The sequence below is a fragment of the Erpetoichthys calabaricus genome, chromosome 2 (assembly GCF_900747795.2).
Source record: "Erpetoichthys calabaricus chromosome 2, fErpCal1.3, whole genome shotgun sequence".
Taxonomy (NCBI): Eukaryota; Metazoa; Chordata; class Cladistia; order Polypteriformes; family Polypteridae; genus Erpetoichthys; species Erpetoichthys calabaricus.
Genome location: NC_041395.2, coordinates 185,316,862 through 185,342,079, shown reverse-complemented (window position 1 = coordinate 185,342,079; position 25,218 = coordinate 185,316,862). Strand labels below are relative to the sequence as shown.

General features: G+C 38.3%; 1 protein-coding gene across 1 annotated transcript in view; it reads right to left on the bottom strand.

The window, feature by feature from the left end:
- Window positions 1-25,218, bottom strand: part of swap70b (switching B cell complex subunit SWAP70b) — a 265,399-nt gene that overhangs the window by 108,423 nt on the left and 131,758 nt on the right. Inside the window, 1 exon segment of the mRNA XM_051922050.1 lies at window positions 15,892-16,000. Within this exon segment, the coding sequence (XP_051778010.1) occupies window positions 15,892-16,000 (109 nt within the window).

The following is a 25,218-nucleotide window of genomic DNA, read 5'->3' as shown; positions in this document are numbered from 1 at the left end:
GCCACGGCGTGTGGTTCGTTTATACCTCGTGTCTTCTCATTAAAATTTTATCTCGCGAATATGTTATTGCAATCCGCAGCGGGAGCGTTTCTATAAACTTAATTTAAACTTACGTTTTACACCGTGCTTTGTTTCCCTTATGAACATGCTTGTATGCTTCACTCGCTCCCTTCTCAATTGTTTAATAAATTTTTTGCTCTTTGCATTTTTGCGGCTCTTCCTTCATTTCCCCCTACTTCGTTCTTTTATCTCGCGAATATGTTATTGCAATCCTTAACGGGAGCGTTTCAATAAACTAATTGAAAATAGTTTTGCATTTACCTTTTTAGTAAAAGGCGAGCTTTTAAGCCTGAGAAATCACCCCGTAAATGCACACGTTTAATTGCACATGTGTTAATATGTATGGTTACACAGTATTAAAAGACAGTGAACAACGTCAGTTACCTTTGTTCCCGCGTTTGATAAAAGGCGAGCTTTTAAGCCTGAGAAATCACCCCGTAAATGCACACGTTTAATTGCACATGTGTTAATATGTATGCTTACACAGTATTAAGAGACAGTCAAAAATTAACGTCATTTACCTTCGTTCCCGTGTTTGACTCGTGCTGTAAATCTCTTCCTTGTTTTTAGTTCACGTGATTACGTAGGAGGCGTGATGACGCGATACGTGACTCCGCCTCCTCCATTACAGTATATGGACAAAAAATATGTTCCAGTTATGACCATTACGCGTAGAATTTCGAAATGAAACCTGCCTAACTTTTGTAAGTAAGCTGTAAGGAATGAGCCTGCCAAATTTCAGCCTTCCACCTACACGGGAAGTTCGAGAATTAGTGATGAGTGAGTCAGTCAGTCAGTCAATCAGTCAGTCAGTCAGTGAGTCAGTGAGGGCTTTGCCTTTTATTAATATGTATAGATTATGGTTTGGCAAGTTGGGGTGGGGTTCAACCACTTTTATACAAAGTTGATTTTCTTGGGGGTGTCCTCTATTTATACTGCTAGACTAAGAAATATCTTACGATGATGGTGAGCTCACAATTATAATTGTACAAAGCAAGCCCTATAAACAAACATGTAAGATTAATTTACATCCCTGAAATATGCTGACTGATGCAATCACAATAACTAATATAAGCACAAAATTCAATGAAACTGAAGTATAAAAAATATATTTAAATATTTAATCATGATTACGGTTTGCTATGTATCTCCAATTTATGCAAATAAGTTAAATGTCACCACCCAATAAAAGCATGATGTCAGAGTTTTCCAAACCAGTTTCTGCTTATGGAGATTCTCAAAGCCAGCCAGGAATAAAAGTCAAGAGTGTAATTAATCAAGTTATAGATGGTGGTGGATGAAATTTTTGAGATATGGATGATATTGAAATTGTCAGACTTTTCCAGCAGGTTTTAATTTAAGCCCATATCAGTGCTGCTTACATGTTTAGTTGAATAACCCCATCCTAACCCAAAAGTTGCAGTCTTGGTGGTGTCTGAACATTATGCTACTCCATATATGGATTTAATTATCACCCTTATTGCTGTTATTTACTTTGTAGCATATCATTGCTGTCCCATGAAAGAGAAGTTTTAGACAACTGATAAAAAAAGTTTTAGTAAAGGAGGAAACGTTTTAAAACCATGATAAATCACTGGCACAAAACAAAATTTTAAAATACCATCACTTTGAAATTATTAGTTGTTATTAATAGTTTTCTGCTACTGTATTGTTCATATTATTCACACTTTTTCTTAAATGCTTATATTTACTATTTTAATTTAAAAATACATTCTGTATGTGTTAAGAGTAAAATACAACCACCTCATGTTGCAGTCAAACCCATGTCTTCAAAACATAAGCTAATCAACTAAGCCACTACGCTATTCAGCTGCTGTAAAAGTATGCCTTTCATTAAAAAAAGTAGCAACTGAATGAGTCAGATTTATTGTGATGTTTGCAAAGAAAAATGATTTTAGTAAAAGTTCAAGCAGCAATTGTGTATACACACTGACGATATTGGGATAATTTTAGAAATGCACCAGTTGGGTTTCTCCCAGCTGGCTCCGATTGATGATTTTTTTAAAAATAAAAACTGGCTGGTCAAATTCGATCGGCAGGTACGTGCATACCCTATTATCCTTGTGTCATGAGGTCTTTTCAAATGGAACCTGTTAGAACTTGCACAATACATTTCAGTTAATCATGCAGTTATTAAAGCATATTTTGGCAGCTGTGAGCATTCAGCTGAACTTTAATGTGTAAGACTGTTACTTCAAAAGCATTCAGTAAGTTGGTGGAAATACTGTACATGTTTTGTTTTTGTTGATGGTTTGACCCAACAATCTTTATTTAATCATGCTTTCATGCAATATTGTGCACTAGCAAATGAAATTAAAGTACTTACACAAGAATTATCTATTAGAATTGTCTCCATTTCCAACTGAACAAAAATTAAAAGGTTTTTCTATTTCACACTGGAAGGTGGCAGCTTCCAAAGCACAGGTGCTGTACAAGGCCTGGCTATACAAATTATATGTCTGTAATTTAATAATGTAATAAAAACATTCTTATCCACACAGTAACATAATACAGTCAAAAGCAAAGAATATCTGACTAAGCACTCCTCAGTCTTTTGCATTTTGGTCACTTAAAAGGCTTTTGGTTTCTTTTTATTTATTAACGTAGTAAACCATGGACTTACTCATGCCATATTAACAGCCCACGGATGCAAAGGAATATCCTGGTTTTATCACACCCAGAAATTACACTTTCTTATTTGTGTGAAAGCTTAGTAGCACTGGAACTTTGAATAGACCTAAGAAAGTAGTACTGCAGACTTTGCCTAATTTGCTTTACTGGCCGAACTGTGAACTTTTAGAAGTGCTCTACATATGCAACAACAATTGGTAACTTATATGCTGATCACATATTTTGAGCAAAAACTGTGATTTTCCAATCTGTTGCCAATGAGCCTGTGCATCATTAAATCATTAAGAGATATTCAATTCTTTAGATTGCCAGATTCATATTATATTTCCTATTATGAGGTTTCTAAAAATTTGCATTTTTCTACTGTGATAACAAGTGTTAAGTGTTCAAAGAAAGTGTAAAAATACAAATCTTTCAAGAGAGTGTATAAATTCAATATAGTCAGAATATACACTTGATAAAGTTTTCCAGAATAGCAAGTGACCTACAGAAATTGCTGTAAAATATCCTATTAAAGGGATTTAAACAATACAGTGAGTGAAATACTGCGAGCTAATACCACACCACTAACCTCTCTCTATCAGGACATAATGTGGGAGGAAGATGGCTGACTGGGAGCTGGGTTGAAGAACAACTCTGGACCCTTGAGAGTCAGATTCAGCAACTCCTTGCCAGACCAGACACACCTCAGGGATCGGAAAGCTTGCCTGTGAAAAGAGACCTCCTCAGCAGTCAAGATCGACGCAACTCATCTCAACATGGCAGTGTTAACCCCGCTCCATGCTGCTTGCTCACTGGGCCAAGTGAGTTTTACCCCGGCTCCTACTCGAAACAACATTGGAATATGTTTCAGCACTGCAGGTGGGGGCTCAAGGCCAGATCCCCTCCATTGGCTCGGGCAAGCATCCTAATCCACAACCAGTTTGACCCCCTCTGCTCCTCCACAGTGCCGGTAGACTTTGGTGATGTAGTTGTTACTGGCAATTCAATTATACGCAACCTCAATATTTCATGCCCTAAACAGAAATCTTTTGTTTGTTGTTTACCCGGTGCCCAAGTACAAGACATTACAAGAAGAGCATGAGGACAGGGATGTTTGAACCATCGTAGTTCATGCAGGCATAAACAACATTTGTTATTGACAGTCTGAGGTTCTAAAGACAGACTTTGCAGCACTAATTCAGGCCATGAAAGAGAGGACGCCAGCTGCAAGAATAATCATTTCAGGTCCTTTGACACTGGTTGAAAGGTCAAATGAAGCCTACAGTCGGCTGCTGTCCTTGAACAACTGGTTGAGAGTCTTCTGCAAGAGATAAAACATCGGTTTCGTGGACAACTGGGATCTTCTCTGAGAAAGGTCATGTTCCTTCAGAAGAGATGGTCTGCATCCTAACAGATTCGGCACTTGGTTCCTCTCCAACAACATTTCGATGTATGAAATATGCATAATTTAATAACCATTTCACCTATAGATGTGCACTTTATTAGAACTATGACAGATTATACGTAGATTAAATAAAAAATCCACACAAAACACGATTAATACAAAAAACTTAATTACCATTTCAAGCTGCCGTAATATTATTTTAAACCCAGCTCACTCAATGGAATGCCTTCTAAAAAGTTTAGCTGCAGGTGGAAGCTCCTGTCACACCCTACGCAACTGTGTTTGATCTTATTCAGGAAAAAGTCCCAGTCGGCCCATGGGAGAAAGACTTTGAGTCATAAAGCTTATGAAACCATTTCTGGACAAAGACAGAACTATAGCAACAGTTGCATGGAGCTTCCACCTGCAACTAAAGTCACTTCAGTACACATGTACGGTGTCAGCATGCCCGTGTTGATCAAACACAGGAAGCTCTGAAGTTTACTTGTGACTTTATACTGTAGCAAGATAAGTAAATAAATCAAGGAAAAGAACAGTCAATCTGACTTTTATACACAAAATACAGTGACGGCAAAAGTGCAATGGCAGCTTCCACCTGCAGATATAGGCTCTTCAGTACACGAGTAACTCCTCTCACTAGTGTTTAGATCTGGACAGTTTATGTGCCCAAAAAAGAAGTCTGACTGCATTCTCGTACCATTGCTGGCATACTGAAGTGCCAGCAGGCATTTTTTGTGGCATTACATGTGTAATTTGTGAGCATGCCCTTGTCGATGAAACACAGGAAGCTCTGCAGTCTAATTGTGACTTTACACTGTAGGACGATAAATAAATAAATCAAGGTAAATAACATTCAATCTGGCTTTTATATAAATAACATAAAAATGTTTCTTATGTGAAGACCATCACAAACCATAATCACAAACAGGACTTTGAACGATACGTTGGTGAGCTCTGTAAGCCGTGCTGTGTCACTGAAGGACAGGTGTGGGGCAGACTGACTGGCAGGATGACACCGGACCTCTTCATGCATCCAAATGGTGCCTTTTTTCACCTTTATGCTTGGTGCAGTTGCATTGTTTTTATATGTGATTAGGCGTTTGCTGTGGGGAGGGCTTCTGTTCAAATTCTCTGATGTAGAACGCTAATCCTCATCAGAATTCACCTCTGTTATAGCATGTCTTTATTTGAAAACAGCAGTGTCAGATCAGGGTAAGCATGAACATGACGGGGAATAAAACTGAATAAAAAAAAGCTATCCTTTACAAGTATCATACATTTACACCGGCTGTTTCAGACTCAAATCAAATGTATGTTTTTATTGTTTAATAGTAACAATAAGTGCAGCTCACTACTCAAAACATTTTATTTTGGGATGCGGGAGGCTTGAACCCGCAACCTTTTGAATAGGAGTCAGCAGTTCTTACTGCTGTACTACCATAGAAGTCGCAACAACAAACCACACTAACCCGATTTCTTTTTCTTCGGTTATAGTCTTGAATAAAAGCGCACTTGTTCTGTTATATTTGTTACCTTTTGTGAAAGTGCTTATTTGATATATTGACTTTAGTCTTCACACATTATACACTTCATGTCAAAATTTTGTCATTAGTACTAAAACATGAAATAAGTTTGTCTTTTAGGTATGTGTTCAACATTTTTTGCATTTCCTGTCATCCTACACTTACATAGATCTTTGTAGACACGGAACACACATGAAATGCATGTGTTCCAAATCTATACTAATTAATAAAAGGCAAAGCCCTCACTGACTGACTGACTGACTGACTCATCACTAATTCTCCAACTTCCCGTGTAGGTGGAAGGCTGAAATTTGGCAGGCTCATTCCTTACAGCTTACTTACAAAAGTTAGGCAGGTTTCATTTCGAAATTCTACGTGTAATGGTCATAACTGGAACCTGTTTTTTGTCCATATACTCTAATGGAGGAGGCGGAGTCACGTATCGCGTCATCACACCTCCTACGTAATCACTTGAACTAAAAACAAGGAAGAGATTTACAGCACGAGTCAAACGCGGGAACGAAGGTAAATGACGTTAATTTTTGAGTGTCTTTTAATACTGTGTAAGCATACATATTAAAACGTGCAATTATACGTGTGCATTTACGGGGTGATTTCTCAGGCTTAAAAGCTCGCCTTTTATCAAACGCGAGAACAAAGGTAAATGACGTTAATTTTTGAGTGTCTTTTAATACTGTGTAAGCATGCATATTAACACATGTGCAATTAAACGTGTGCATTTACGGGGTGATTTCTCAGGCTTAAAAGCTCGCCTTTTATTAAAAAGGTAAATGCTAACTGTTTTCATTCTGAAGGGCACAAACCACGTTGGATTTTGTAATGATAGTTGATTAGTAAGGTCTATTAAGGGATACTTACAGAATGATTAGTAATGCCTGTGAATGCCGATGCAAGTAGGAGAATGGGCGTGAACTAAAGAACGATTAGTAACTTGTACAGTAAATGTCTCTAAAGTCTGTCTATTAAAAAGTTATTATATCTTTCAATCCTGTGTATTAATTAAACTACGAACCTAACAAGATCACTACATGGTGTCAAAAGTGGCGGATTGGAAGAGGAATGTGAAGAAGAGGTTCAGCTTTTGAACGAGTCGCGTGTCTGTTAGTAACCCGAAAACGTGATCAGAAAGCGCTAAGACTTCTAGCAAAAGAGAAAAAAAAATGTTAGGATTACAGCCCCCACCAAATTTCCAGTTAAAGGGAAATGTAGCTGAAAATTGGAAAAGATTTAAACAGAGATTCGATTTGTATCTTGCTGCGATTGAAGCAGATAGGAAAAGTGAAAAAATTAAAGCGTCTATGTTTCTACATGTAATTGGTGAAGAGGCGCTAGAGGTGTATAACAATTTTCAGTTTGAAGAAGATGGAGACAATATGAAATTGAACAAAATAGTTGAAAAATTCGAAACGTATTGCAACCCAAAGCGCAATGTGACGTTTGAGCGGCACAAGTTTGTGCAGTATGTGACGGAATTGCGTAATAGAAGCTGTTCTAAGAAGAAACCGTCAAGACATCAAAGGACCAATAACCTCTAATCAGAACACTAACACCAGCGAAACAAATATTAACGAGAAAACAAGTATAAATCAGGAAAGAACATCTCAACTGCAAACACAATTAACCAGAATATCAAAATGTCAAGTAAAACCACCAGAACAACTCATTGAGACATGTTGAGGATTAAAGGAACATTTTCAATTAAGAAATGCTGAATTCCTTTAACAGTTGTGCTTTTTATACATAGTTTGAATGCTGGATGTATGCCTGAAATGTTCTGGATAGTTCAGTTGTTTGAAGTGATCAAGAATTAAACGTGTGCATTTACGGAGTGATTTCTCAGGCTTAAAAGCTCGCTTTTTATTAAAAAGGTAAATGCTAACTGTTTTCATTCTGAAGGGCACAAACCACGTTAGATTTCAGCCGTTAAACGCGCAAAAATGTCGGTACACCACATAAATAAGCGCAACATATTATCAGTTGTTTTGTATGCTTACAATACATATAGAAATGTGTCAATTGTTAACTAATAGTATCGGATGGTGTTTTTCGACTCGCGCCTTGATTTAAACGATTTCATGTCTTGGTGGGTTTGCATAGCTTATTGTCAATATCTTTACACCTCTTTTTAACCCTTTGCAGTCGTATTTAATTTTCAACGTCACGCTACATTAGTCGTAATTAATTATTGAAAAAACGCCAATAATTACAGCAGTTATTTTTTTCAAGCACATAGGAATAACACAGGCCACTTTTCTCGACCAGGCGACTGTGCAAATCGGTCAGAAACTTGCAGGGCCACCAGCGGTGGCCTGACGACCTATAGCGCACTTTTTACTAAGGCCAGTTTTCTGGCCTAACGACCGCAAAGGGTTAAGACTTATTGACTGAAACGGGCTTTCATGAAAAAACTTAGGGCTTTGCTACAAGATACACCCTCCACAAGTTAAGGAAGTAAAAATAAAAGGTATATATTTCTGTTTTATTTAAACCTTTTAAGTTCGTATGCATAGCCCCATTTGGCTGTTTAAGTTTTTTTTTTTTCTTCAGTAATATTTAATCTCCTTAAAGAAAAACAACATATGCATTTTACTTTTTAGTAATATTTTAGTGTAAAAGGATAACGAGTATTTAAACCTTTTATGTTACTTTATAAAGTTATTTTACACAATGTTGAAAAATTAATAAGAAAGCTACATATTCTGGCAGCTGCTGCTTTAATTTTCAATGAAATGAAAAAAGCTCTCCAAGAGAAAACCTCAATGAAGAAGAAACAGTTTGCACTATCTAAAAAGGAGAAACTCTCATTTATAAAGGTTTGCTGCAGATGACTTAACTGAAAATAAATGAATAGTTCCTATGTGTATAATACATATTTATCTATTTGACTTATGCCTTTACTCCAGCAACTTGCAACATCTGAGGTACAATTTGTTACATTACTTTGGTTTTTTGCAGCACAGGCAGGTGAAGTGACTTCCTCAGGGTCACACAGTGGTGTCAGTACCAGGATTTGAACTGACAAGCTCCGGGTTTGCTTAAATATTACTGAAGAATGAAAAAAAACGAAAACGGGCAAATGGGGCTATGCATACAAATGTCCATCCATCCATTATCCAACCCGCTATATCCTAAATACAGGAGCCAATCCCTGCCAACACAGGGCACAAGGCAGGAAACAAACCCCAGGCAAGGTGCCAGCCCACCGCAGGGCGCACACACCCACACACCAGAGACAATTTAGAATTGCCAATGCACCTAACCTGCATGTCTTTGGACTGTGAGAGGAAACCAAAGATATGTGTATATGTAGATATGTATATATATGTATATATGTATATGTATATATATGTTTACATAACCTCTTTAACATACTACTTCTCCGCTGCGAAGCGCGGGTATTTTGCTAGTAACAATATATTTTTCAGCCTATACAGCTCTAGGTACCTCACTCCCTGATAAACAAGGCTTGAGCTGGGAGAGGTTTTTGCCGTTTCTGTGGCAGTGGGAGGATGGGATAGCAGGCTGCTAGGACTTAGACACATTTACAACACAAGACACTGAATGGAGAGGTGCGAACGAAATTAAAAGTGGGACAGATTTACAGGTTTTTTCATAAGCTTTGGTAATTCTAGTCTTAAGAGAGTTAAATTCTTTCACTGGAATAGACTGACCCGAAATATGTACAATAATTTCTCAGCTGAAACCCTCCACCTGCATCCTTGGCCTAGTACCAAAAGGCTTTTTTAAATAAGTCTCCAATGTCCTTACTAATAGCAGACTTAACATAGTGAACTCATTAGATACGAGAGACTTCCTTCACTGTCTAAAGACTGCAGTTGTCAAACCCCTGCTCAAGAAAAATAAACTCGACTCCTCTATCGTTGATCAATTTAGACCAATTTTTAACCTGCCTTTCTTAAGTAAAATTCTAGAAAAGTCAATTATTAAGCAGCTTAATGATTACTTGAATAAGCATTCTATTCTTGACAAGTTTAAGTCAGGTTTTAGATCAAACCATAATATAAAAAACTGAACAGATTAAAGTAATAAATGATTTGTGAGTTAATGCGGACAGAGTCTGTATATTTGTTCTTGTTCTCTTAGATTTGGGAGCAGTATATGACACCATATATCACAGTATTCTTATAAATTACTTTAGCGAGTGGGTGGGCCACTCTGGCAGCATCTTAAATTGGTTTCAGTCATACTTAAAAGATAGAAAATTCTTTGTTAGTTGAGGTAATTGCACTTAGGAGACTTGTGATATTGTATATGGTGTACCACAAGGACCTATTCTTGGTCCACTGCTCTTTTCAATCTACATGGTTCCATTAGGTGAGATTATCTCAAAGCACAGGATAAGCTACCACAGCTGTGCAAATGACACACAACTTTATTTACCTATAGCGCCTGATGACACTGATGCCATTGGCTCACTGATCCAATGTTGTAGAAGTATTTCAAAATGGATGAGTAGTAACTTTCTCAAACAAAATAAGGAAAAAGCGGAAATCTTAGTGATTGGCAAACAGGAGACAAAGAATTCAGGGATAAACATTTACTTTGACCTAAACTTTAAATTGCATATTAACAAGATTAATAAGACCGCATTTTCTCACTAAAGGAATATAGTAAAAGTTAGACCTCTCATAACTTTACAAGACTCTGAAAAATTAATTTACGCTTTTGGTTTTAGTCGACTACTTTACTGTAAAGCACTCCTAACAGGATTACCTAAGAAAGACATCAATCGCTTGCAATTAGTGAAGAATACAGCAGCCAGAATATTAACTAGAAAAATAAAATCTGAGCACATCTCACTAGTTTTAGTGTTGTCACGTTGGATGCCCATGTCATTCAGAATATACTTTAAAATTTATAAGGTTTATAAAGCATTAAACAATCTTGCTCCATCCTATATTTTGGAATCCCTGACCCCCTACACTCCAAGTTGTAACCTTAGATCTTCAAATGGAAGTCTGCTTATACTTCCAAGAGCTAAGCTTTAATGAAGCGGCAAGGCAGCCTTTTGCTGTTATGCTCCTAAAACCTGGAGTACTTTACATATAGAAATTCACCAGACTATTACTGTGGAATAAATAGGTAAAACCCCATTATTTTAAAATGGCTTTTTCGTGGATATATTTTAGTTGAATTCCTAATAGACTGTATGAGCACAGAATTATATATTTCAGGGGTCTGCAATCTGTACTAATCCACACTATTCTCTACTGTTTTATTTCCAGTTCTTACACCTGATCTAGGCACCATGTAGCCCCCTGAGAAGAAGGACTAAAGGCAGGTGTCTCAGCTGTCCAGGAGACCATCTTCATCAAATTCCTATAATGTAAAGCATGAAAACTAAGTGATTTGATTTAGGAACATTTATGTTAGGTAGATTTTTTGTTTTTTTCTTTCCTCCCAGCCATTTTTTGCTGTTACTTAATCCTTTAATAGTATTACCTAATCTTAACTGTTTTTCTTTTCTTGTAACATTCTCTTTGTCATCTTGTAAAGCACTTTTAAGCTATATTGTTTTTATATGTGGTATATTAATAAATGTTGCTTTTGTTGGCTAGCACTATATATATATATATATACAGTGATCCCTCGCTATATCGCGCTTCGCCTTTCGCGGCTTCACTCCATCGCGGATTTTATATGTAAGCATATTTAAATATATATCGCGGATTTTTTGCTGGTTCGCGGATTTCTGAGGACAATGGGTCTTTTAATTTCTGGTACATGCTTCCTCAGTTGGTTTGCCCAGTTGATTTCATACAAGGGACGCTATTGGCAGATGGCTGAGAAGCTACCCAACTTACTTTTCTTTCTCTCTCTTGCGCTGACTTTCTCTGATCCTGACGTAGGGGGTGTGAGCAGGGGGGCTGTTCGCACACCTAGACGATACGGACGCTCGTCTAAAAATGCTGAAAGATTATCTTCACGTTGCTACCTTCTGTGTGCAGCTGCTTCGTGAAGCGACATGCTGCACGGTGCTTCACATACTTAAAAGCTCAAAGGGCACGTATTGATTTTTGACTTTGTTTTTCTTTGTCTCTCTCTCTCTCTCTCTCTCTCTCTCTCCTAACGGAAGGGGGTGTGAGCTGTCGCCTTCAACAGCTTTGTACCGGCGGTGCTTCGCATACTTAAAAGCCAAACAGCCCTATTGATTTGTTTGCTTTCCTCTCTGTTTCTGACATGCTCTGCTCCTGACGCACACTCCATTGAAGAAGAAGATATGTTTGCATTATTTTAATTGTGAGACAGAACTGTCATCTCTGTCTTGTCATGGAGCACAGTTTAAACTTTTGAAAAAGAGCCAAATGTTTGTTTGCAGTGTTTGAATAACGTTCCTGTCTCTCTACAACCTCCTGTGTTTCTGCGCAAATCTGTGACCCAAGCATGACAATATAAAAATAACCATATAAACATATGGTTTCTACTTCGCGGATTTTCTTATTTCGCGGGTGGCTCTGGAACGCAACCCCCACGATGGAGGAGGGATTACTGTATTATATATTAAATATATTAAATATATAAAATATATTATATATTTTATATATATATATATATATATATAATATATAATATATATATATATTATATATATATATATATAATATATATATATATATATATGCATTGTGGAGACTGACCCGGACACAGACAGGCAGATACCGAAGGTTCAAAACAACACACACACGTTTATTCATAATTATTTACAAAATACTGCACACAAAACCCAGTGCCCCAGCACCAATCACTCTTCAGTCCAGGCTTTTCTTTCCAATGCCTTTACTCGTCTTGACCGCCTCCACTCCTCTTCTCCGAGCTCCGTCCTCTTCCACCCGACTCCAGCCATCGAATGGACGGAGGTGGCTCCCTTTATCCTCACCAGGATGTGCTCCAGGTGCCTCCCAATGAGCTTCTGCTGGCACTCCCTGGAGTGGCAGAAGTGCCGGCTGTGCACCCAGAAGCACTCCTGGTGTCCCTGGTCTTCGTCCCCCCCAGCACTTCCGGGTGTGACAGAAGTGCTGAGGGCCAGGGCTCTTCAGGCATCTGGGTGCCCCCTGGCGGTGACCACGGGCCCCTATAGGGTTGAGCTTCCATGATCCTTTCCCATGGTCCCCATAGCCACCAGGGCGGTCACCCCTACATATCTCTCTCTCTCTCTCTCTCTTATATATATTATGGGGTGCCAAACAGGCAATTACAATGATTTTCGGAAAATATGAAGTCAGCGTCGGAATATATAAAGTCAAAACTTGAATATATAAAGTCAGCATCAGAATATATAAAGTCATTCCTGAATATATAAAGTCAGCGTAGGAATAAATAAAATCATTCCCGAATATATAACATCATTCCTGAATATATAAAGTAAGTATCTGAAATATAAATTCAAAACTTGAATATATAAAGTCATTCCTGATTATATACAACGTCAAAGCATGAGTATATAAAGTCAGCGTCGGAATATATAAAGTCATTCCTGAATGGCCATCTTGAGGTCTCACTCTCGTATCTCTCTTCCCCAAGACTCTGTCCTCTCTGGTCGCTGCTTAAGTACCTCCTTAATGAGGAAGACTTTGTGTTCTTTTGACCAGGAGACAGGGCTGGGGAGTCAAGTTTGAGAGCGGTTCCTTGTGTGGCCGGATCGCTTCTGAAAGAGACTTGTGTTTGTATCGGCCTGAACAGCAATAAAGTTTCTACTCCTTGGAAACCCTTCTGTACTCTCCTGTGCAACTTTGTGACCGGTGCAGCAGATCACATGTATGTGTACAGATGGCTCACACTTTCTTCTTCTGTCAAGAAGAAAGAAATGCCTTGTAAATAGTAATAATTGTTTTTTTTTTTTAATTTCACAGCTTATCCTGCATTTTCTGATGAGGGGAGGGGAAACCTTTAAGGATTGTTTTGTATGGGGGCTACAGCACATAGCTAAATTACATATGCAAATTAGTCATGTGGAGCTGTTCTACCAGCCACAGAAATCAAAGCGGTGAATGTCATGGCAAGTGATTTTGACTAGTCTCATTTTACGATAATATATTGAAAAACAATAAGGTTTACTTAAATATGACTGTATAGCATATTTGATGTCTCCTCCATAATTATTTACATACATCCATACTGACCTGCATCCGCTAATGTACACAACAAATGAAAATAAATTTTTTTTTTTGTTTTTTCTTTTCTTAAAATACATGTTGTGTGGAAAGGAAGGATGGAGTATTGAGAAACATTCACTTTATTGGGAGTACTGAGTGGGTTGTGGCATTTCTGAAGCAGAATGGCATTGATTTTACAGTATGCATGCGTGAAAGTTCTGCATATGTCTCATACAGCTCTTTGATGTCATACTGGCCTTGCAAAGCATCATGGGGCAATGGGAAAATAATGTTCACCTAAACCTGCTGCATGGCTAATTTTTAGGAAAATTTTCAGTGAACAAAGCTAACAGCAAATACAGCATATTTGCTCCGAAAAATGCTTTAGCAAATCTTGTCAAACAACATAAAAAAAAAAAAAAAATTTAAACTAAAAAAAGACCCCCGCTCATTGTGTTATGGTAGTTGAGTTAGGATTCTTCATGTTGAATAAGATAATACAAGGATAGCGCTTTAAGTACTGAGAAAAGCGCTATATAAATGTAATGAATTATTATTATTATTATAAGGTGGCAGTAATGTAGGGTAAATTATCATAATAGATTGTGTGTCAAACAGTAATGTCTCCTTAAGCATTACCCTTAAAATATCTGCTTACTTATTAAAGTCTAATAGGTGGACATTTCCCAAAACAAGTAACCAAGTGATGCCGATGACTGACGACATTGCATAATTTGAGATTGTTAAAAGATAAGACTATTCTCAATGTAAGTCAAGAAATATTTGTGAGGTGAGCTGAACTATGTTTTTTACAGATGGATAAAAGAGTGTATTTTATCATGCTCTGACCGCCATTCTAAAGTTCCTATTTTCTACTTTGTCTACTATTACCTAGTAGTGCACTCTTTGCAAGGAGAATGATATAGCTGTGGAAGATACAACCTATATTCTGATCACAACTAGAAAGTGTAATTTCCATACTAGCCATTGAGGGAAGGTCAGGAAACCTGGCCCAGTTCTCAATATAGCAAAAGAGCTGAGTTGAAGAATGATCATACCTAATGATGAGTTGTTCAAAAGATGCAAATCTATTGGTAACATAGAAATTTCCGAAGGTTACAAATTCAAGCATATTCTATACATTTAATATGCGTTTTTTGTGGGGTGTTAACTATATAATTGTACTTCAAGGAAGCAACTGAACGTAAAATCTCAGTCTCAAACTACATCCTGCAATGGACTACATTTTTTCGCTAAAGAAGGTCTTTGTTTGACATTTTTATGCCTGAACAGGAGCAAAAATACCTACATGTTTGAAAAAATATTTATTTTTAAACTTGTGTGCAGGGAGCAGTGCAGGCTGAGACCACAGAAATGAGCTGCGGTATGAGGCAAGGCAATAAGTAATAACGAGTATCATAGTGACTAATAGTTAAAAGTAACCCGCTTTACCAATGGGAGGAATTTAAGTTGTAAAATGAATAATCAGATAAAGCTGTACATTTTGAAGCATTAGCGCTAGTAAAGAACAACGGCCTAGGTGTTTGTGCATAAGGAAGAAAGCATTTAAATACAGTGTAGGCCGCAGGCTTGGTTTGAAAGTAAAGAAGTAAAATGTGGAGCTCTGTGTAAGTTATCTAATGAGGGGAACAGAGCCAAGCAAGCAGTTGTAGAAAATGGCAAGTGAATGAGAAAATAACCAGCATCATACTGGGAGATAGTTTTCAGTAAGTGAGAAGGAATAAGGGTGAAAGAAAGATTACTAAATAAAACCGTTCTTAAAGGACTTGGAGCGCCCACCAAAATCATTATCAAAATTAAGAATTATGGCCATTTACTTTAGCTCCTGGTATTGCTAAATTTCACCCAGGAGTAAATAAAGTTCTCTCTATCTAGCTATTATACATACAGCTGTAAAATAACTTTCAGTTAAGTTTAGGGATGATCGACCTTTAATCATATAAATCTGTAAGGTGCTTTATTCCCCATTTTTTAAACATAATTTATTACTGTACAAAATTTCAGAAAATACACATTGATCATAAAGGGTATACATTTCCAAAGATAAATATTAATACTAATCAGAAGCTTTTGCATTAACTACAATACTATTCCCGATATGGAAAACAGTCACCTTGTATCCATTCTTGTTTCTTCTTTTTGTCAGAGGCACTTATTTCAAAACTTTTGCTTGAACACTTGATGAGAAAAAGGCATTTTTTCCCGTCTTTATCTGGAAGAGACTGAAAGAATTTTTAAAGACAACGCATTTTTAAACAATAATAAAAAAATATCATAAGATTAATCAAATTTATAAATTTTAAGCACTGTTAATTACTTGACACTTTCACATACAGAGACTCTTCCTAGGCATTTGTGAACAAAGATGGCAACTTCTTGTGACGATATTTTCTGATTGGTACTATTCAGGTCATAAAATGATTTCTTCAAAAATGTTCCATATATTTGTCTTTTTTGCCTGGTGCAGCATTGACATCGTGCACCAGAAGGCATGAGCTTATTCAGTGCAAGCAGAAGCAGGCAGGTGGCCGGATGCTTGTGCTGTAACACGCTTGACTTGACAGTGGTCACTGCACATGTACTGTGCAAGGCATGTATGGGGGCCACTGAGAAAAGAAGAGTGTTCTTTGCTCATCTTGCAGAGGAGCTTCATCATCGCTTCTTACAAGAAGAGGCGATAGATAAAGCATAGGAGGATGCAACATCAACAAGCTTCTGTTCCAAAACCGCCGCTTCCCCAGCCCCTTCAGTGTAACAGTAACCACAGCACAAAGAGAAGTGTGTGCATTGCAACAGGTACACGTTGTAAATGTAGAAAGGACGGTTCTTGGGTGTGTGGGAACTGTTAACATTTGAATTTGATGATTGCATATAGCGCGGAACTGACCTCTCTGTACTATTCTTTCCTCTGCATGTCCTGGAGTACAAAAGAAACACCACCATGCACCCAAAAGTGGACACTGGCAAGATCGGGAAAAAAAAAAAAAAAAAAAAAAAAAAAATGTGGTCACTGATTGCATGCACAAGAAGGCATGCGAATGAATATGAATAATGTTACATCAGTGCCACAATGTTTTCCGAAATGTACTATACAGGTCATAAAATGAATTATTCCAAATATCATGTATACCTATGTTTGTTTTTTTTGTCAGTGCAGCTTTGACATCATGGACCATACGGTGCATACTAATTCAGCGTGAGCAGGAACACTCAATAAAACTGAATAAAAAAATAATTAAAGTGACGGTGAGATAGGAAGAAGGCAGATTCACCAGCATGTGTGTGTCAGCTTTTATCCCTCCAGATCACAGAATTTCCAGTTCCATTGTCTCAAAATACCACTCACATCTACAGTTATTCCCAGTTTCAGATAAAAAGTAACCGCGTCAGATCTGGGCCGAGGGGTGGGTGTTGTATCTTGATTTTGTACAAGTACTATAAATTTACATCGGCTGTTAAAGACGCAAATTAAATGTATGATTTTATTGTATAATATTAATAATAAGGGCAGCTCACTACTCGATATGGTAAATTTGCAAGGGAGATGGTTTCGAACTCACGACCTTTGGATTATAAATCGGCAGTTCTAACCACAGCACCACGGAAGCTGTTGTATTGTACTTGCACCTTTTGTGAAACTGCTTATTTGATATTTGGCCATCAGCCTTCACACATTATACACTTCATGTCTACATTTTGTTATTTATTACTAAAACATGAAAAACATTTCTGTTTTAACGATGTGTTTACATAGATTGTTGTAGACACATACATCAAATTATTTCTCCTTACAATTCTGGGTAGCTCACTCCCAGATAATCAATCAAGGCAGGAACTGGGAGAACTTCTTGCCCGTTCTGAGGCGGTGGGGGGATGGTATAGCAGGCTGCTTGGGCTTATCGACACATTTAGAAGACAAAAGAGGCTGACGGAGAGGTGCAAAGGGATTTAAGGTGGGCCGGATTTACAACTTTTTTCATAGGTTCTGGTAATTCTAGTGTTAATATTACATTCACAAATTTTGTTCCCAGGCCTACCTAATTTAGACACCACCAATTAATTTCTCTGTCAAAAATATCATCAGTTTGACTCTCAAGGTTAATTCATAGCAAGAAGCTTTTCCACATTCTCAAGAACAAGGGGGCTTCGCCCCCTGCTCGCTTAGCTCGCCTACCCCCAGCGTTGGGTATCCTGAAATACATTAGTCGAGCTCGTTCATTTTGGAGCCGTGCCCGCTTTGCCCGTGGCATTTCAGACATGCGTTGTAGGCGCCTGCGTTCATTAAATTTTATCCAGGCGGGCTCGTGTTTGTATATCTGTCAGTCGAGGTCGTTCGTTTTGAACACGTGCCTGCTTTGCTTCCACAGTTTCAGACGCGCGTTGTAGGCGCCCGCGTTCATTGATCTTATCCAGGTGGGCTCGTCTTTGCATCGTTGAGCTGTATTGTGTTTGAATTTGGTGTAAAGCGTTCAGCGGTTTGTACAATCCCAAGCAGCACATTATTCCTAACTTCACTCCACAGTAGTGCCACTCACAATATGGCAGTGACGCCTGCGCCTTCACTCCGTACCATCTTTGTGGACCTGTGGGGCCTCCATAGCCTCTTCCGTTTGAATCTGGGCCGCAGCGCAGAATCCTCTTGTTTGTGTGGCTGTGTCGGTAGTCGTTAGCTATGGGCGCGTTGTTGCTTCATTTCTCATTCACGTCAGTTGAGCTCTTTCGTTTTTGGGTCGTGACTCCTCCGTGCGCAGTGGATACGACTTCGCTTGCGGTTTATGAGACGTGCGCTGTACGCGCCTGCGCAGTACAGTAATCCCTCCTCCATCGCGGGGGTTGCGTTCCAGAGCCACCCGCGAAATAAGAAAATCCGCGAAGTAGAAACCATATGTTTATATGGTTATTTTTATATTGTCATGCTTGGGTCACTGATTTGCGCAGAAACACAGGAGGTTGTAGAGAGACAGGAACGTTACTCAAACACTGCAAACAAGCATTTGTCTCTTTTTCAAAAGTTTAAACTGTGCTCCATGACAAGACAGAGATGACAGTTCTGTCTCACAATTAAAAGAATGCAAACATATCTTCCTCTTCAAAGGAGTGCGTGTCAGGAGCACAGAATGTCACATAGATAGAGAAAACAATCTCTAGCAAACAAATCAATAGGGCTGTTTGGCTTTTAAGTATGCGAAGCACCGCGGCACAAAGCTGTTGAAGGCGGCAGCTCACACCCCCTCCGTCAGGAGCAGGGAGAAAGAGAGAGAAGAGAGAGAGACAGAGAGAGAGACAGAGTTTGTTTTTCAGTCAAAAATCAATACGTGCCCTTCGAGCTTTTAAGTATGCGAAGCACCGTGCAGCATGTCGTTTCAGGAAGCAGCTGCACAAAAGATAGCAATGTGAAGATAATCTTTCAGCATTTTTAGACGAGCGTCCGTATCGTCTAGGTGTGCGAACAGCCCCCCTGCTCAATCCATATACGTCAGGATCACAGATAGTCAGCGTAAGAGAGAGAGAAAAGTCAGCAATCTAGCTTCTCAGCCATCTGTCAATAGCGTCCCTTGTATGAAATCAACTGGGCAAACCAACTGAGGAAGCATGTACCAGAAATTAAAAGACCCACTGTCCGCAGAAATCCGCAAACCAGCAAAAAATCTGCGATATATATTTAAATATGCTTACATATAAAATCCGCAATGGAGTGAAGCCGCGAAAGGCGAAGCGCGATATAGCGAGGGATCACTGTACGTCTCATGGTCCCATCACCGTGTACCTGCGTCCATGCCATCCAGTTTACCATTCTCGGTTAGTAATATGGATACCTAGGCCTAGATTACATATTGGTTAATGTTGAGCACCTTATATATAATTTTTTAAATCAGATTAATTAATTACAATTTGTTTGTGATGGAGTATAGCCCTCAAAAAGGTTAATGTTCACTTCCTAAGGCTGGACAGTATAAATAAAATAAAAAAAAAAATTATATATATATATATATATATATATATATATATATATATATATATATATATATATATATATATAAAAATCAATACATTTTATTTTTTTGTTTCTTAAAAAAATGTGGTTCAGTTACCTTGATACATGTCTAATAGCTAGAAACAACAAATAAAAGGTAAAGTAAAAGCCAAATACCAAATTATTTAATTAACACTAGAATTACCAGAGCCTACGAAAAAACTCGTAGATCCGTCCCATCTTAAATCGCTTCTCACCTCTCCGTCAGCGTCCTTTGTCCTGTAAATGTGTGGATAAGCAACTAGCCTGCTATCACATCCCCCCCACTCGGCACAGTTTTCTCAGCTCAAGTCTGTTTACCTGCGTGTCAGTTGCTTAGAGTTGTATAGAGTAAGAAGTCAAGCAAAATGACACCTTTTATAAATACTATATTGTTATTTGGAACACTTGCATTTCATGTGTGTTCCGCATCTACAACGATCTATGTAAACACATCGTTAAAACAAAAACATTTTTCATGTTTTAGTAATAATTGACAAAATGTAGACATGAAGTGTATAATGTGTGAAGCCTGAATTCCAAATATCAAAGAAACACTTTCACAAAAGGTACAAATATAACAAATGCGCTTTTATTCAAAAATATAACTGCAAAAAAACAACCCGCATTAGGGTGTGACATTGACACGCATTTGCTACGACCTCTTTGGTGGTGCAATAGTATCAACTGCTGACTGGCAATCAAAACTTCACGGGGTCGATCCCGGACGAGTCCATTTTGAGAAGTGACCTGCTCTTATTCTTACTATTTTAGAATAAAAATATACATTTGATTCCAGTCTGTAACAGCCGGTGTAATTTATATTTGTCATTGTGTTCAAACACACACCCCCCAAGGAGGGAATTACATTGGGAAAACGTGCCATGCACAAGAATTCGAAAAGAAAGCTTGCTGGACCATGAAAAACGTAAAACGCACATTGAGTCTTCTGCTGATCTTTTAGGAAAGTGTGTACTACAGCAAACTGGAAATCGGTCAAATTGAAAGATTTGTATCTGTGTTAAAAAAACTTACAGAAAGATGCATTTGGAATAGAATAGAATGCCTTTTATTGTCACTATACACATGTACATTGAGATTAAAAGCAGCTCCTCCAGTGCAGAAATATATGTAGAACACAACAAATAAACAAATGGTGCAAAAAGTTGCAAAAAAAAGTTCTGTGACGCTACATACATATGGAAAGAATAAATAACTATTGCACTATTGGGTTATTGCACATTATTTAAATATTGCACAATAATGATGATCATGTGCAGTGAATTGTGGATGTTGGACCCTGAGAGTAATGATATTGTACAGAATACAGATATTGCACAGTTATTATCAATATCATTTAGATATTGGATATTGCACAGTTGATGAATAGAAGAAAGTCCAGGGGTTGGGGGGTTAGACTGTGTAGTCAGTGCATGTGTGAGTTTAGAATGGTTATGGCTTTTGGGAAATGCACCTGTAGCGCCTCCCTGAGGGCAACAGGTCAAACAGATCAGAGCCAGGGTGGGAGCTGTCCTTGATGTTTTTTGCTCTGCTGAGGCAGCGGGAGGTGTAAATGTCCATCAGGGAAGTGAGAGGGTAGCCAATGATTTTCTGTGCTGCCTTTACTACTCTCTGAAGACTCTCCCTGTCTGCCATGGTGCAGCTGCCATACCATACTGTGATACAGTACGTCAGCAGGCTCTCGATGGATGAGCGGTAGAAGGTCAGTAGCAGGTTGAAGTCCAGGTTGTGCTTTCTGAGGACCCTCAGGAAATGTAACCGCTGCTGAGCCTTCTTGATGACTGCTATGATGTTGTCTGTCCAGGAGATGTCAGCGGAGATAAAGATGCCGAGAAACCGAAAGGTATGGACCCTCTCCACACACTCGTCATTGATGTAAAGGGGGGCTAAGTCGGCGCTGTGCCTCCTGAAATCGACAATGATCTCCATGATTTTCCTGGTGTTCAGAGCCAGATAGTTCTTTGAACACCAGGCTGCCAACTTCAGGACCTCCTCTCTGTAAGCTGCCTCATCTCCCTTTGAGAGGAGTCCAACCACTGTGGTGTCGTCAGCAAACTTGACGATGAGGTTGTTGTTGTGGGCCGGACTGCAGTCGAGGGTGTAGAGACAGTACAGGAGGGGGCTCAGCACACAGCCTTGTGGGGTACCAGTGTTCAGTGTGCAAATGGAGGAGAGGTGGGGGCCGAGTCTCACAGTCTGGAGACCGCTGGTCTCGCTATGTTGTCTGGGATGTTGTGAGTGTGATGAAAAACACTCTAAACAGACGTCTGGCACTGGACACAGATATCTATAAGGTTCTGACAGGTGTAGCGGATGTTCGCAGAACCAATTGCGCACAAACAAGCAAGAAAAAAGTACAAAAACAATAAAAAACAGCACTGAAAAGGAGAGCCATGAGACGCTGCTTTGTGGGAGCTTTAAGATCCATGTATTAGTTGGCAAAAAATGAGTTGCCACATAACGTTGTTTGAAAAGCTGTTGGAACACTATAAAGAAATGGGTTGTTCCTTTTTACAACATCTCAATGTTGGTAAAAATGCACATTACACCTCTGAAAGAATAATGTAAGAGCTGCTGGATGTCTTAGCATCAGAAATAAAGTCTAACATACTGAAAAATATACACGCTCAAAATTTTTTCAGCATTCTGTGTGATGAAACCACAGACGTCTCAGTTGTAAAACAATTAATTATTTACATTAAATGTTTGCCAGGTCACTAAAGAGGTCAGAATTAGTTTTGCATCAACCCACAATATGATTGATGGCAAAGTGGAGACTATAACCAAAACACTGAGTGAGACTATGGACACTCTAGGCTTGAAAACTGCTAATCTGGTCGGACTAGGGTCAGATGGAGTGGCTGTTATGATTGGGAAACAGAAAGGTGTGGTAAAACTGCTTAAAAAGATAAAACATCTGGACTCCTGGTCAATTGCCACTGTGTAAACCACTGATTGGCCCTTGCAAGTGCCCAAGCAGCAGCTGGTGTACCTTATTTAACAAAACTGAATGACATCTTAAGGCAGCTGTTCTATTTCTTCCAAAATTCTTCAGTTAGGATGGCTGGTTTAACGGAAATCCAAAATATTCTGAACATTCCCCAGATTAAGATGAAAATGGCCAGTGACACTAGATGGCTGTTGTGAGCGCTGAAGTCAGAAAACGACGGGATAAACACCAATTTAAAATTAAAAGCAATTTCTTTATTATTTATTCTTTATTCTTGGTGAGTAAAAAAAAACTGTGAGACTGCCCTGTTGGAGAATGTGAGCAGACTGGAGAAAGAAAAAACTGTTCACCCTTTTATCACCTAGCTTGTTCATTAGCCAAAGAGAGAACAGAAAAAAACATAACAGTTCAATTTGAGGTCATCCATAAATATTAGGGGACATCTTAATTTATGACATAGAAGTACAGAAAAACAAAGCAGTACCAGATGCCTACATTATCTAAAGAATGTGCCCATCTCAGTACAAACCCAGTTTAAACAGTTTTCTTTAAGTTCATTGCATTAGTTATAAAGAGATTACATTCTTATAATTTTAATATCTTCACTAGGTTATATAGTATTTGTTTGATTAGATTAATAATCCTTATTTATTAATTTATAAGTGACTTGTTTTCTTATAATATTAAACAAGAGTAAAGAAAGATCACATTGATTTATAATATCACAGGGTGTTCTGTTAATATCAAGAGGTTAGCATTTTCACATAGAAGAATTAAATCAGTCTCATATTCTGTGCATAAACATACAGTAATTCCTTTCTTACCTAAATGCAGATAAAATCATATAGAAGTATAAAATCATATAGTTCTCTGCAGCATGATTAATACAAAATACACTCATTGGTATTTTGTGAGTTAAATACTTATAATCATCTGCGGTGGGCTGGCTCTCTGCCCGGGGTCTGCTTCCTGCCTTGTGTCCTGTGTTGGCTGAGATTGGCTCCAGCAGACCCCCGCAACCCTGCAGTTAGGATATAGCAGGTTGGACAATGGATGGATAGATGGATACTTATAAACATTTTAGTTAATAATGTTTTTTCTGCGTTCTCACTGTCTCATGACTCTGCAGTACAGTCACTACGACAGTGTATGATGAATGTCATAGCAGCGCTGGAAAGAGAAGCCACTGAACGAAATGACATCACAGCTGAAGGATTAAGCAGATGTATTAAAATGTACAATTTTGTTTTCTCTCTTATGATGCTTCCAGACGTATTACCTTTGTTGTCCAACTTCTAAGGCTTGGCAAAGGCAAGATGTCAATCTTACCGAAACTGAGCCAATTTTGCTCACCACAAAATTGTCCATCATGGAGTTGAAAGACACTCCTGGGAAATATTTTCAAAGCCTTCATCATTGTCTGGCAGAAGAATGGTCAGATCTTCACACTGTTTATACACAGAGTGATGTAATGTCATTCAAAATTGCAATATATGATAAATACCTAGAGACCGTTGTCAAGCACCTAGATGCAAGATTCCCTGACATGCCAATTATTTCCAGCTTTTCAAACGTTTTCAATGCAGAAACTCACGATTCAAGTGAGTCTGCTGAAATTCTTTTCGATCATTACACCAAAAATGGTAGCCCTCCAATTTTTAAATTTGAAAGTAGCAGGCAAGAATGGACAGTTGCATCAAAAATTATCATAAGTCAATCATACAAAGACTTCAGTACAAAACAGATTTTACTAAAAATGGCAACGACATCAGAGCTCAAAGAGTCGTTTCCAAATTTAGCCAAACCACCTCATCTTGGGCTAGTGATTCCAGTGAGCACAGCTGAATGTGAAAGGGGGTTTTCTGCCCTTAAAAGAATCAAAACATGTTTGAGAAATCTTATGAATCAAAGCACGCTAAATAATCTCATGCTGATCTCTTTGGAGGGCCCATATCCTGGGGACTTTGATTATAGGAAAGCTACAGACAGTTTAACTGGACCTCTGGGAAGAAATGAAGAATACATATTTAACTGAAGACACCCTCTGTATATGCAAGTTGGCTTTGAGGAATATTTTTTCTTCATTAGGTTTCCCATACTTTTTTTCATTGCTTTCAATTTTCTTCCCGACAGCGACAAAACTTGTGCCTCTTGGTTTATGTCATAACAATTGTTATTTAAAATTTTTGTTAGGGTTGCAGGATCCTGAATTGGATACTTCTTAAATTTAATAAAAATATTCTGGCACGACTGTCAAACCTTAAAAAATGAAAGTCATATTGAGCATTGGAAAATAATTAATAATAATTAACTAATAAAAATAGTGCACATTTAATTTTCTCCACCACCAAATTTACCCATCCCGCCCCACCCGGCTACTTTTTCATCCCACCTGGCTGGAAAAAATTTCTGGGGAGAACACTGATGATGGATAATTAACATAGCTAAATCTCTTT